Genomic DNA, 15547 nt, shown 5'->3' with positions numbered 1-15547 from the left:
GAGGGGGAGAGGGGGAGAGGGGGGGAAAGAGAGGGGGAGAGGGGGGGAAAGAGAGGGGGAGAGGGGGGGGGAAAGAGAGAGGGAGAGGGGGGGAAGAGAGAGGGAGGGGGGGGAAAGAGAGACCAAACACCGCAAATGCCAAATACACTTCAAACTTGCAAGCCTCACTCAGACAAACATACCACCAAACAAATGAACACTACACAGCTACAAAAACACATAATGGCAGCGAAAACTCAGCCCATGTTTGAAAATTTGTAGAAAGGGTGTTGTCAAATGATTACTAGTCACAGAAATCAGCATATTCACCTTGCCAAAACATATGACAAAACACTACAACATTAAAACCATGTTGTTGTTGTTGTTGTTGTTGTTGTTGTTGTTGCCGTCTTCAGTCCTGAGACTTGTTTGATGCAACTCTCCATGCTACTCTATCCTGTGCACGTTTCTTCATCTCCCAGTACTTAATACAACCTACATCCTTCTGAATCTGTTTAGTGTACTCATCTCTTGGTCTCCCTCTATGATTTTTACCCTCCACACTGCCCTCCAATGCTAAATTTGTGATACCTTGATGCCTCAGAATATGTCCTACCAACCGGTCCCTTCTTCTTGTCAAGTTGTGCCACAAACTCCTCTTCTCCCCAATTCTATTCAATACCTCCTCATTAGTTATGTGATCTACCTATCTAATCTTCAGCATTCTTCTGTAGCACCACATTTCGAATGCTTCTATTCTCTTCTTGCCAAACTATTTATCGTCCACGTTTCACTTCCATACATGGCAACACTCCATGCAAATACTTCAGAAACGACTTCCTGACACTAAAAATCAATACTTGATGTTAACAAATTTCTCTTCTTCAGAAACAAATTCCTTGCCTTTGCCAATCTACATTTTATATCCTCTCTACTTCGACCATCATCAGTTATTTTGCTCCCCAAATAGCGGAACTCCTTTACTACTTTAAGTGTCTCATTTCCCAATCTAATTCCCTCAGCGTCACCCGACTTAATTCGACTACATTCCATTATCCCCATTTTGCTTTTGTTGATGTTCATCTTATATCCTCCTTTCAAGACACTGCCCATTCCGTTCAACTGCTCTTCCAAGTCCTTTGCTGTCTCTGACAGAATTACAATGTCATCGGCGAATCTCCCCCTTACCAACCACTCCATCCCTTTCATGCCCCTCGACTCTTATAACTGCCATCTGGTTTCTATACAAATTGTAAATAGCCTTTCGCTCCCTGTATTCTACCCCTGCCACCTTTAGAATTTGAAATAGAGTATTCCAGTCAACATTGTCAAAAGCCTTCTCCAAGTCTACAAATGCTAGAAATGTAGGTTTGCCTTTCCTTATTCTATTTTGTGAGATAAGTCGTAGGGTCAGTATTGCCTCACGTGTTTCAACATTTCTGCGGAATCCTAACTGATCTTCGCCGAGGTCGGCTTCTACCAGTTTTTCCATTCGTCTGTAAAGAATTCGCATTAGTATTTTGGAGCTGTGACTTATTAAACTGATAGTTTGGTAATTTTCACATCTGTCAACACCTGCTTTCTTTGGGATTGGAATTATTATATTCTTCTTGAAGTCTGAGGGTACTTCGCCTGTCTCGTACATCTTGCTCACCAGATGGTATACTTTTGTCAGGACTGGCTCTCCCAAGGCAGTCAGTAGTTCCAATGGAATGTTGTGTACTCCCAGGGCCTTGTTTTGACTCAGGTCTTTCAGTGCTCTGTCAAACTCTTCATGCAGTATCGTATCTCCCATTTCATCTTCATCTACATCCTCTTCCATTTCCATAATATTGTCCTCAAGTACATCGCCCTTGTATAGACCCTCTATACACTCCTTCCACCTTTCTGCTTTCCCTTCTTTGCTTAGAACTGGGTTTCCATCTGAGCTCTTGATGTTCATACAAGTGGTTCTCTTATCTCCAAAGGTCTCTTTAATTTTCCTGTAGGCAGTATCTATCTTACCCCTAGTGAGATAACCCTCTACATCCTTACATTTGTCCTCTCGCCATCCCTGCTTAGCCATTTTGCACTTACTGTCTATCTCATTTTTGAGACGTTTGTATTCCTTTTTGCCTGCTTATTTACTGCATTTTTATATTTTCTCCTTTCATCAATTAAATTCAATATTTCTTCTGTTATCCAAGGATTTCTACTAGCCCTCGTCTTTTTACCTACTTGATCCTCTGCTGCCTTCACTACTTCATCCCTCAGAGCTACCCATTCTTCTTCTACTGTACTTCTTTCCCCCACTGCTGTCAATTGTTCCCTCATACTCTCCCTGAAACTCTGTACAACCTCTGGTTTAGTCAGTTTATCCAGGTCCCATCTCCTTAAATTCCCACCTTTCTGCAGTTTCTTCAGTTTTAATCTGCAGTTCATAACCAATAGATTGTGGTCAGAGTCCACATCTGCCCCTGGAAATGTCTTACAATCTAAAACGTGGTTCCTAAATCTCTGTCTCACCATTATATAATCTATCTGATACCTTCTAGTATCTCCAGCATTCTTCCATGTACACAACCTTCTTTTATGATTCTTGAACCAAGAGTTAGCTATGATTAAGTTATGCTATGTGCAAAATTCTACCAGGTGGCTTCCTATTTCATTCCTTACTCCCATTCCATATTCACCTACTATGTTTCCTTCTCTCCCTTTTCCTACTATTGAGTTCCAGTCACCCATGACTATTAAATTTTCGTCTCCCTTCACTATCTGAATAACTTCTTTTATCTTATCATATATTTCATCAATTTTTTCATCATCTGCAGAGCTAGTTGGCATATAAACTTGTAGTACTGTAGTAGGCATGGGCTTCGTGTCTATCTTGGCCACAATAATGCGTTCACTATGCTGTTTGTAGTAGCTTACCCGCACTCCTACTTTTTTTTATTCATTATTAAACCTACTTCTGCATTACCCCTACATGATTTTGTTTACAACCCCGTATTCACCTGACCAAAAGTCTTGTTCCTCCTGCCATCGAACTTCACCAATTCTCATTATATCTAACTTCAACCTATCCATTTCCATTTTTAAATTTTCTAACCTACCTGCCCGATTAAGGGATCTGACATTCCACGCTCCGATCCGTTGAATGCCAGTTTTCTTTCTCCTGATAACGACATCCTCTTGAATAGTCCCCGCCCGGAGATCCGAATGGGGGACTATTTTACCTCCGGAATATTTTACCCAAGAGGACGCCATCATCATTTAACCATACAGTAAAGCTGCATGCCCTCGGGAAAAATTACAGCTGTAGTTTCCCCTTGCTTTCAGCCGTTCGCAGTACCAGCACAGTAAGGCCGTTTTGGTTAGTGTTGCAAGGCCAGATCAGTCAATCATCCAAACTGTTGCCCCTGCAACTACTGAAAAGGCTGCTGCCCCTCTTCAGGAACAACACGTTTGTCTGGCCTCTCAACAGATACCCCTCCGTTGTGGTTACACCTACGGTACGGCCATCTGCATCGCTGAGGCACGCAAGCCTCTCCACCAACGGCAAGGTCCATGGTTCATGGGTGTTAGGATCAAAACCATAATATACTCATTTCAGTTTGTAAATGCATAATAAACAGAAAAATAAAAATTACATTTTGCTGTTTGCAGATAAGTTGTAGATTGTGTAGCAGAGTAACTAACAACATAAATACCCAATAGCTTCATGTAAGGTATGTAAACTAAGGCATACATCCACTCTTTTACCAATTAAGCTATAACTAGAACTTTACACATAATGTAATAAAGAACATACAGTGTATCAGGTCATTAATACATATCTGAACTGTGAGCAAATGATGTATAATATTTTGCAACAATTATTCATTCATAAATGTAAATATTTTGTACCAAAAGTTTCTCTAAATATTTTTATGTACCAACAATTTTACATTAAAAAAATAAAATAACCCACTAAAGATAGCACAGAAAGTGCTGAAACATGTCTGGGCCAAAAGAAACTGAAAAGATGTCTTGCATAAGGTTGGATTCCTCGTCCTATTCTGGATATTGTTAGCTGTGGTGAACAGGGAATCCTGGCACTGCCATGAGATGCTGCATACGAAATCAGAAGGGAGACCAGCTGTGCTCTGACATGGACAAATAATGCCTTGGTTGCAGAGAGGTCAGCACTTTGACCTCTATGTGAGGATCCTAATATTGTAATCTTGCTGGCAGATAAAGGCAATGCAACCACATCCTCTCCAGACCAATGTACTTGAGCAAGATGAACCAGTTATTGGATGACACTGCATACTGGACCAAAATACAACAGAGAACTTTAGACCTTCCTCAAAACAGCATGATCTCTGATGATTTGCTGAAGAGACTTCATAAACAAGCACCTGTTCCTCCCAGACTATATGGATTGTGGAATATTCGCAAGGATACTGCACTTCTTTGACCTATTGTTATTAATATTGGGCTGCCAAAATACAATCTGGCTAAAAATGTAGCAGCCCAATTGAGCCCTTTAGTGGGAAAATGTGAGCACCACATTCGAAACTCGCGTTTTGTCTGTCGGCTCAAGAACTTGCTACTTCCACCATCAGATATTTTCATTAGTTTCGATATTGTTTCACTTTTCACTTTAGTGCCATTGCAGATATCACTATTGCTGATTATGGAGAAGCTAAAAGGGGAATTTATTGATTTGTTTAAGCACATGCTCTCCTTGGCTTACTTTTTATTTAGTAACCAATATTTTGAACAGACTGGTGACGTCACTTTGAACAGACTGACAATGTCACAATGGGTAGCCCGTTCACACCCATTGTGGCCAATATTTCTATGGAAGATTTAAAGAAGACAGCACTCCAGTCAGTGGAGATGAAATCTATGTGCTTTCAGCGATATGTGGACGACACCTTTATTACCTGGCCCCAAGGTACTGCATCACTGGATTCACCTTTACAACACCTAAATTCTCTTCATTTTAAGATCAAGTTTATGATAGAGATGCAGAAAGATAGCAAACTACTATTCCTTGGTGAATGGTGCAGAGAAAGTGGGATGACACATTGGGTCACCCTGTGTACCGTAAACCTACACTTACTTTTTACACACACACACACACACACACACACACACACACACACACACACACACACACACGAGAGAGAGAGAGAGAGAGAGAGAGAGAGAGAGAGAGAGAGAGAGAGAGAGACTTATACTTACAGGCTATCAGCTGTCACATCCTGTACAACAAAGTGTGTGCTTAGAACATTGGTTCACAGAGGATAAGCCATATCAAATTCAGACAGCTTATCTGATGTGCTACATCACCTCTGCACCGATTTTTAGAGAATGGATATTCTGAACAGTAGAGTCGCTTTTCCTTATGCCTGGTGAATGTTAGACAAAGAGAGGGGCTGGGAGAAAGTGATGACATGTCGGTCATATTTCCTCAAAAATTGAAAGATAACTGGAGAAGTTAAATGTACCTATTGTCTGCCAACTAAACTCACAGCTCTTTTATTAGGCCTAGTGAAAGATTATCTTGGTTTAAAATGCCTGGTGTCTATACAATTCCTTGTAGCTGCAAGATTTCATACGGTGGACAAACTTGTCACACTGCAGACAGATGTGTTGAATATTGATGCTACACACATCTGGACCAACCAGAGAAATCTGCATTAATATAGCAGTACAGAAAACACTATGGAATTTAAAAAAAATTCTCTGGTACAGTGTTATTAAAACAGCAGCAGAAATACACAGTTCTGCAAGTCTTCTGAACAGGGATGCAAGATACCAACTTAGCAAAGCATTGGATCCAGTGCTGGCCATGTGAAAATCACAGTGACCACAAAGAAGAACTGTTGATTGTACAAGTGATTACCTGCGGTGACAACATAGATATTCAGATGACAATGAAGAGGATGGGCATACACCAGCATAGAGACATATATCGGCAGGTGGCTCTTTACAGAGGGAGAGGGTGCTGGTTTGGCCAATGGCAGCACACAGTATTACTGACAGGCTATGTGTGCGTGTCGAAGGTGTTGGTTCTTCATCTGACAGCTGGGGTAGCTGTCTCTCTCACTACCGTTCAAGATATCTCCGCTACTGGTCACCAATTTTGGTATGTTCTTCTCTGCCTGGTGTAAATAAGCAGATTTGGTCACAGCCTCGGCAGTGTGTGTGACACACCTGATGATGTCGGTCAATCATGCTGGTGAAACGTTCAGGAAATTTCAAAATGACATCTGACACCTCACCTGAGAACCATATTTACAACTAGTCCACTGGGGAAGTCTCAACAAACACAAGTGTTAATCTGTTCTCTGAAGGCCATGTGCTGATGTTACTGACTGCCATATTAGCCACCTCATTGTATTACAATTCTACATCTTTCAAAGAAACATTTTTGTCATCTGTAAAGGGCACAATTTGTGTGTGTCATCTGCCAGATTTAGTACCAGATCTCAAAATCTGCCCTGATACCTCTTTCACAACTGACAGCAAAGTTAAATTTTGTTCCGAGAGCTTTCTATTCCCTTGATGTAAAACATTATTTTAGCCCATCTGATGACATTCCTCAGCATTTTGCAGTATTGTCTGCAATAAAATTCTGTTACCAGACTATCCACAATATTATGATACAGCTCCAGCTTTGTCCCACATAAAATTCTAATACTATTACTTGTCCATATTGATTGCTTATTAGTAATGCAATCTGTCCACACTTTTTTAATCAGAAACTGCCGTTAAAGAAAGTGATAAAAGGTCATCTGCGTTGTACACATTTAGCCCTTCAAGATTGACTGTGAATGTCTTTATTGCAAGCAGATTCTAATCTTTCAATCCTAATCTGTGGTATAACTATGTCTTGATTCCTTTCAATATTACTATCTGTGCAGCATGGTCTGACACACTGTTACTAATTTGTCACACTGTGTCCCAATTAGCTAGAACATCTATGAAGATTTTGTCCAAGAGCTTGCACAGTTTCCCTAAACTCTAATTGGAAAGTACATAGTTTGTACCAGGTGTTAAGATTCAAGTAAATCCATGAACATTCTTTTTCTGGAGAATCATTCAGAAAGTTTATATTAAAATCACCACATAAAATCAACCAGATGTCTTTGTTAAGAACTGAGGCTAACATAGCATCAAGCCTGGAGAGGAAAACCCTGTAATCTGACCTAGGAGATCTGTAGAGGCCTATAATGAAGAGTATTCATGGGGAAAATTGACTCTCTCCAGCATGACCTTCAAACATTTTGTGTTTACAATGTCTTGATATGTAAACTCTCTTAAATATAATGTATTTGGCATAAATGGCCATTCTTCTCTTCTGCAATGTATCCTTACATAGAAATCAGGTAAGGTGCACCCCCTCCCTCTTCCCCCAAAGGAAGCTGTAGTATTTCTCTCTGGTACACCGCAAATATGCAGTTTACATATTGGATATGAAGAATCCATCTAATTTTATGGAGCAATTTAACATCTTATGCAACACCAAAATCATAAAGGCACAAGAGAGAGAACTGAAACACAGAGTAGTTGGCTCTATTGTCCATCACAAACTTGTTAAGTTCATTTGTAATGTATGTGAGGAAGACATAGATATAATAAAATATCCAAACTCACATTTTATTTCATACTTGCAGTCACTATCATTTGGCAACCCTACACCACAGTAAACAATTTACATTAATAGTGCTCATGTAAGAATGCAAGAAGAATATACTTACCTAATATACCTCACTGCCAAGCCAAAGTCAGCAATCGCACACTCTCCATTCTTTTTGACAAGTATATTTTTACTCTTAATATCTCTGTGTGAAATGGCAGGTTTGCCTCTAGTTCCAAAAATTTCTGTATGCAAATGAGCTACACCACTTGCTGCCGATAATGCTAGAGTTAACAGAGACGACGAGTCTAGCACGTGTGTTTGAAGATAGTCGTGAAGAGACCCATTTTCATGGTAGTCCGTTATTAATAGCATTTGGGTCCAAGAGCCTGTACCTTTAATATCGGCAGCTATGAATCCTGGAAAAGAAACAATCAAGGTTGTAGTACTGATTTGTGTTACACATTACAATAAAAAAGGAACATTAAATATTATGCTACTAATAGACAAAATTAACTATAGTAACATACCACCAATGAACATAACTTGCACTTAGGTGACAGAAGTCATGAGATACTTCCTAGTATCATGTCAGACCCCTACAGTGCAACAACCTGACATTGCATGGTTCAACAGGTCGTTGGTAGCCCCATGCAGAAATACTGAGCCATGCTGCCTCTATAGCCATCCAGAATTCTGGAAGTGTTGCTAGTGCAGGGTTTTGTGCACAAACTGACCTCTTGGTTCTGTCCCATAAATTTTCAATGGGAGTCATGTTAGGTGATTGAGTGGCCAAACCATTTGCTCAAATTGTCCAGTCAAACCAAATATGAACAACTGTGGCCCAGTGATACGGTGAACTGTCACCCGCAAAAACTCCAATGTTGTTTAGGAACTTTAAGTCCATGAATGGTCTTAAAGTAGCTGAACATAACCATTTCTGGTCAATGATCACTTCAGTTTGACCAGAAAACACAATCACTTCCGTGTAAACACAGCCCACACTGCTTGAAACCAACACCAGGTTGCACAATGCCTTGTGTACCACCTTGGATCCATGGCTTCGTGCGATCTGCACCACACGCTAACCCAACTATCAGCTCTTACCAACTGAAATCTGGACTCATCTGAGCAAGACACTATTCACCCGTTGTCTAGAGTCCAACTGATATGGGCATGAGTCCCGGAGAGGCACTGCAGGTGATGTAGTGCAGTTAGCAAAGGCACTCGCATCATTCGCCTGTTGCCACAGCCCGTTAACATAAAATCTTGCTGCACTCTCCAAATAGATATGTTCATTGTATTTATTTGTCATATGTCCCACACTGACTTCTGCGATTATTTCAGGCAGTGTTGTTTGGCTGTTACCACTGTCAACTCTATGAAAATGCCACTGCTCTGTCCCCTTAAGTGAATGCAGTTGACGAATGCATTGTCTGTGGTATGAGGCAACACCTGAAATTTGGTACATTGGGCGCACTCAACACTGCGGATCTCTGAATGTTGGATTCGCTAACAACTTCTGAAATGGAATGTCCCATGCATCTAGCTTCAACTACCATTCTGCATTCAAAGTCTGTTAATTTCTGCAGTGCAGCCAAAAATTACCATGGAAACCTTTTCACACCAATCACATGAGTACAAATGACAGTTTTGTCAATGCACTGCCCTTTTTGTACCTTATGTACATGACACTACCACCACTTGTATATGTGCATATCACTATCCCATGACTTTCATCACTCCAGTGAATTTATATTGCAGAATAGGATTTTTCAAATAATTAAACTGGGGAAACATAGTGTGAATCCTTTGTGATGTTAAAGTCTCATGAGAGAGTGTTAAAGTCTGTTACATTTAGTATTAACAGCTACGAAGGAAGTGATGCAGCAAGGCTTATGAAGTAGGCAAAGCAAGCTTTAAGGCAGTCTCTTGAGATCTGTAGCCACAGCAACCACCCAGACCTCCATCTCCCCCCCCCCCCCCCTCCCCCAACAACACTCCCAGCTTGGAGTATGCAGGCTGTTTGAAGTGGCCTGCTCTCATATGGAATCATACGTTTTGCACAGTGATTTTCTTTATTTTGTATTTCTTACAGTTGCGGGGTTGTTATTTTATCTGACATTACTATTGACTGTCAAAAGCAAGTTCAACAAATGTTATTCAGGGGAGAAAAGCAACATAGCTCTCTCAGCCTGGGCACTGTCATACAGGGTCATCCAAGAGAATGGTTTGAGCATTATGGGCCTAAACTGCCACCAAGTATTCTTGATACAGGCCCCAGTCATTCTGTTATTATTGATAACATGCCTACTATGGCAAAAGCGAAACAGCAGACAATTAGCTTTGGTGTCAAAATGTTGAAGTAAGTGATAAATTTAAATAGGTGGAGGTTATGGACCTAACATCTCTCCATAAGCCACAGTTGTCTACATACAAAATATACAAGTTGACAAATACATAAAGGCTTACAGTCATTGGCCAGTCACCTTGTCACTGCATTACAACACAGAAGAATGGATGTGGACCAAATTGAAGGTTACAATGCCAGCAATAATAAAAAAAAATAATAAAAACAACAACAACATCTACAGTATGGCACTCGAAAATGTAGCTATAATAAAGCCACTTCTGAAAACTTGAGCAAAGCAACCAACCTTACACAGCACATCATGGAAAAAGCTATGTAGAATGAAACTATTTTTAAAAATTTGTTATAAGAAATGACGTGACAATAAGTAATGCCAATGTTACTTCAAGCATGTCATACAATAAGAGCGAGTGGGGAAAAAAAAACCACACACACACAACCACACACACACGGGACTTAACAATAAGACAGGAGAATAGGGAAGCCTACAAGGCTGCAAAAAATATGGCAAAAAGAGCAGTGGCAAAAGCAAAGGCTGAGGCAATGGAAGATGCATATGAAAAGCTGGAAAGGCAGGATGGCAGGCAACTCATACGGATTGCTAAAGCAAGAGATAAGGCGACCAAGGGCATATCAATAATGAGGCAAATAAAGGATCAATCAGGTGTAGTATTACATGACCTTGAGAAAATCCTGAATTGGTGGTGGGAATACTTTGAAGGGCAAATGATAATTAATTTAGACCCTCAGCTGCCGACAGGTGGTGTTGATATACCTCAATGGGGACAGCTGGAAATGTGCGCCCCGGCCGGGACTCGAACCCGGGATCTCCTGCTTACGTGGCAGACGCTCTATTCATCTGAGCCACCGAGGACACAGGTGAATAGCCCAACTGCAGGGACTTATCCCTTGCACGCTTCCTGTGAGACCCACATTCCCAACTGCCCACACTCTACGTATGTAATGTACCTAATAGATATTTGCCCATCCACTCATTGTGGACAGTTGGGAATGTGGGTCTCACAGGAAGCATGCAAGGGATAAGTCCCTGCAGTCACACTATTCATCTGTGTCCTTGGTGGCTCAGATGGATAAAGCATCTGCCATGTAAGCAGGAGATCCCGGGTTCGAGTCCCAGTTGGGGCACACATTTTCAGCTGTCCCCATCGAGGTATATCAACAATGCCTGTCTGCAGCTGAGGGTTTCAATTAATTATGATTTACTCTAGAGAAGCTGCACAGTCATCAATGGTATCTGTTCTTTCAAGAACAGTTACTATCTTCATATATACTTTGAAGGGCTATTGAATAAGGAAAAGGTACGAGAGAAGTATGATGATAGATATATAAATGAAGGAATGACCCAAAATATAAGGAGGGAAGAAGTCAAACACACAATGAAGAAAATGAAAAATGGGAAGGCCCTAGGGGCAGACCAAATTCCAACAGAAGCATGGAAAAGTCTTGGAGAATAGGGAACTGTTGTTCTCTGGGATCTAATGCAGAAGATCTGGAAAGGAGAAAGAATGCTGCATGCGTGGAGGAGGGGAAAGGGGGTATCCAAAACTGTGGAAATTATAGAGGGATAAAACTGATCTCTCACACAATGAAGATCTGGGAAAGGGTAATTGAGAATAGGTTGTGTCTAGAAACTGAAGTACGTGAAGAACAGTTTAGGTTTATGCCGGGAAGAGGGACAACCGAAGTGATATTTGCACTAAGGCAACTGATGGCAAGGCACAGAGAAGTACAAGACGAACTGCATATGGCCTTTATCGATCTTAAGAAGGCATATGACAGAGTGCCGAGGCAAGAGATATGGAGATGTTTGAGAAGTAAATGCATGCCACAAAAAATATCAAGGTGGTAGAAGACATGTATGAAGGTCAAGGTCAAGGTCATAAGTCAGGAGCAGTGCAGGTGCAACAAAGGCATTTCCTGTGAGAGTAGGACTACATCAGGGATCTGCCCTCAGCCCATATCTCTTTGACCTTGTCATGGATGTACTAGTCAAAGATTTAAAAAAAGAGGCACCTTGGAGCATGATGTTTGCCGATGATGATGTAATCTGTGAACCCACTCAGGAGGCACTTCAACACAAGCCTGAACAAAGGAGAAAAGCTAGAGGAAAGGGAAATGAGAATTAGCAGGGTGAAAACAGAGTATGTGTGTACAAAGGATGCCAAATACCTATGTATTAACCTGCAAGGAGAACAACTGATGCTGGTCAAGAAATTTAAATACCTAGGCTCTTACATGCAAAGTGATGGGGGACTGGAGGCCGAAATACAGCACAGGATAAACAGTGGATGGATGAACCAGAGGAAACTGAGCGGAGTACTGTGTGATAAGAAGGTTAGCTGCAGAATGAAAGGAAAGCTTTACAAGTCTGTGGTGATGCCTGTGATGCTGTATAGCACAGAAACTTGGTCAATTACAAAAGCCCAAGAGAAAAAGATGGAAGTGGCAGAAGTGAGAATGTTAAGGTGGATGAGTGGGGTGACGCAAAAGGATAGACTAAGGAATGAGTACATCAGGGGAACAGGGAAAGTGGGACCCATAGGGAAGAAGATCCAAGAGAGTAGGCTAAGATGGTATGGACATGTGCAGAGAAGAGGGGAGTACTACGTTGGGAGAAGAATTGAAGACCCAGAAATTGAAGTACGAAGGAGAAGAGGAAGACTGAAACTGAGGTTGGAAGGGCAAGGTAGCAGGGGATCTAAAGGAGAAAGGATGGCTTAGAGAAGAAGCAGTGGATAGACATTTCTGGAAGAGAAGGATCCATCAAAGCAATGCCAACCCCACATGATGTGGGAAAAGGCTGTGATGGTGGTGATGGGAGCTATGGGACTAAACGGCAAGGTTATTAGTCGCGCGATTCCAAAGTCACACGCGCAAGAGAGGGGGTCCAGCAAAAGTGGACAGACCCAGTCAAAGGAGTCAAACTATAAAACAAGGAAGTTGAAAGACACACAGTACAAGGTAGAAAAGAGTAACCAAAATCTAAGAACTGGAAAAACAGAGGAATAAGAGAGTGATCTTTGCAGGAGGGAGTAATCATGGGTTCCAGACTGAGAAATCATGAAACCTCAACCACAACCACCCTAAAAAAAATAAAAACCACTTCCATGGAGGAAACTGATGACCAGCTCAACCATCTGTGAATCGTCTGCTAATATTAAAATTAAGGAATCTAGAAGACTATACTTAGTATGAAGAGTCACAAGAAGGGGGCATTCCATCAATACACATGATACTGTCAGTCTGGTTCCACAGCCACATTGTGTGGGTGGTTTGTTACGCAAGAGGAAACAATGAGTGAGCCTGATCTGACCAATGCTTAGATGGCATAAGACAGTGGACTCCTTCAGAGGAGCGGAAGGAAGAGCGCCACACTGCAGCAGACTCCTTGATTGTGATGACTTTATTACTGAGAGCTGTATTGCAGCAGGAGTCATTCCACTTTTTGGCAAAGAAGGATTTGATGTAGATCCGCTTACCCACAGCTGGAATCGTGAAAGGCAATGGAAGGTAAATATCTGCTTCAGTAGCCAACAGTCAGCCAGTTCATTCCCTGTGATGGCCACATGACTTGGGACCCAGAGAAAGACAACTGATAAGGTGGCACGGCCAAGGGCAGAGAAGTCATGGATAGCAGAGACCAAAGGGTGACGACAGTGCCATCGGCCGATAGCCTGCAGATTGCTCATTGAGTTGGTACATATTAAAACACTGTGGAGGGAGGCCTAAGTAATAAAAAGGATGGTCCTGTTAAAGGCCAGCAGCTCTGCTGTGAACACACTGCACGATTCCAGCAACAAATGGTGTTCTAAGTCAGTTGTTGTTGTTGTTATCTTCAGTCCAGAGACTGGTGTGATGCAGCTCTCCACGCTACCCTATCCTGTGCAAGTTTCTTCATCTCCCAGTACCTACTGCAACCTACATCCTCCTGAATCTGCTTAGTGTATTCATCTCTTGGTCTCCCTCTACGATTTTTACCCTCCACGCTGCTCTCCAATGCTAAATTTGTGATCCCTTGATGCCTCAGAATATGTCCTACCAACCGGTCCCTTCTTCTTGTCAAGTTGTGCCACAAACTCCTCTTTTCCCCAATTCTATTCAGTACCTCCTCATTAGTTATGTGATCTACCCATCTAATCTTCAGCATTCTTCTGTAGCACCACATTTCGAAAGCCTCTATTCTCTTCCTGTCCAAACTATTTACCGTCCATGTTTCACTTCCATACATGGCTACACTCCATACAAATACTTTCAGAAATGACTTCCTGACACTTAAATCTTTCCTCGATATTAACAAATTTCTCTTCTTCAGAAACACTTTCCTTGCCATTGCCAATCTACATTTTATATCTTCTCTACTTCGACCATCATCAGTTATTTTGCTCCCCAAATAGCAAAACTCCTTTACTACTTTAAGTGTTTCATTTCCTAATCTAATTCCCTCAGCGTCACCCGACTTAATTCGACTACATTCCATTATCTCCTCGTTTTGCTTTTGTTGATGCTCATATTATATCCTCCGTTCAAGACACTGTCCATTCCGTTCAACTGCTCTTCCAAGTCCTTTGCTGTCTCTGACAGAATTACAATGTCATCGGCGAACCTCAAAGTTTTTATTTCTTCTCCATGGATTTTAATACCTACTCCGAAATTTTCTTTTTTGTTTCCTTTACTGCTTGCTCAATATACAGATTGAATAACATTGGGGAGAGGCTACAACCCTGTCTTACTCCCTTCCCAACCACTCCTTCCCTTTGATGCCCCTCGACTCATAACTGCCATCTGGTTTCTGTACAAATTGTAAATAGCCTTTCGCTCCCTGTATTTTACCCCTGCCACCTTTAGAATTTGAAAGAGAGTATTCAGTCAACATTGTCAAAAGCTTTCTCTAAGTCTACAAATGCTAGAAACGTAGGTTTGCCTTTCCTTAATCTTTCTTCCAAGGTAAGTCGTAAGGTCAGTATTGCCTCACATGTTCCAATATTTCTACGGAATCCAAACTGATCTTCCCCGAGGTCAGCTTCTACGAGCTTTTCCATTTGTCTGTAAAGAATTCGCGTTAGTATTTTGGAGCTGTGACATATTAAACTGATAGTTCGGTAATTTTCACATCTGTCAACACCTGCTTTCTTTGGGATTGGAATTATTATATTCTTCTTGAAGTCTGAGGGTACTTCGCCTGTCTCATACATCTTGCTCACCAGATGGTACAGTTTTGTCAGGACTGGCTCTCCCAAGGCTGTCAGTAGTTCTAATGGAATGTTGTCTACTCCTGGGGCCTTGTTTCGGCTCAGGTCTTTCAGTGCTCTGTCAAACTCTTCACGCAGTATCGTATCTCCCATTTCATGTTCATCTACATTCTCTTCCATTTCTATAATATTGTCCTCAAGTACATCGCCCTTGCATAGACCATCTATATACTCCTTCCACCTCTCTGCTTTCCCTTCTTTGCTTAGAACTGGGTTTCCATCTGAGCTCTTGATGTTCATACAAGTGGTTCTCTTATCTCCAAAGGTCTCTTTAATTTTCCTGTAGGCAGTATCTATCTTACCCCTAGTGAGATA

At 41.5% G+C, this 15547-nt stretch overlaps 1 protein-coding gene and 1 non-coding gene across 2 annotated transcripts in view; both read right to left on the bottom strand.

Annotated features, from left to right (window-relative positions):
- The window catches only part of LOC126161600 (bone morphogenetic protein receptor type-1B), a 183329-nt gene that overhangs the window by 7204 nt on the left and 160578 nt on the right, over positions 1-15547 (bottom strand). The window contains 1 exon segment of the mRNA XM_049917548.1: positions 7713-8010. Coding sequence (XP_049773505.1) covers positions 7713-8010 — 298 coding nt within the window.
- Positions 10763-10836, bottom strand: Trnat-cgu (transfer RNA threonine (anticodon CGU)). Its single transcript has one exon. It is a non-coding gene; the product is annotated as a tRNA-Thr (tRNA).

Source organism: Schistocerca cancellata, chromosome 2, assembly GCF_023864275.1.
Source record: "Schistocerca cancellata isolate TAMUIC-IGC-003103 chromosome 2, iqSchCanc2.1, whole genome shotgun sequence".
Classification (NCBI taxonomy): Eukaryota; Metazoa; Arthropoda; class Insecta; order Orthoptera; family Acrididae; genus Schistocerca; species Schistocerca cancellata.
This window is presented reverse-complemented; position numbering and strand designations above follow the sequence as displayed.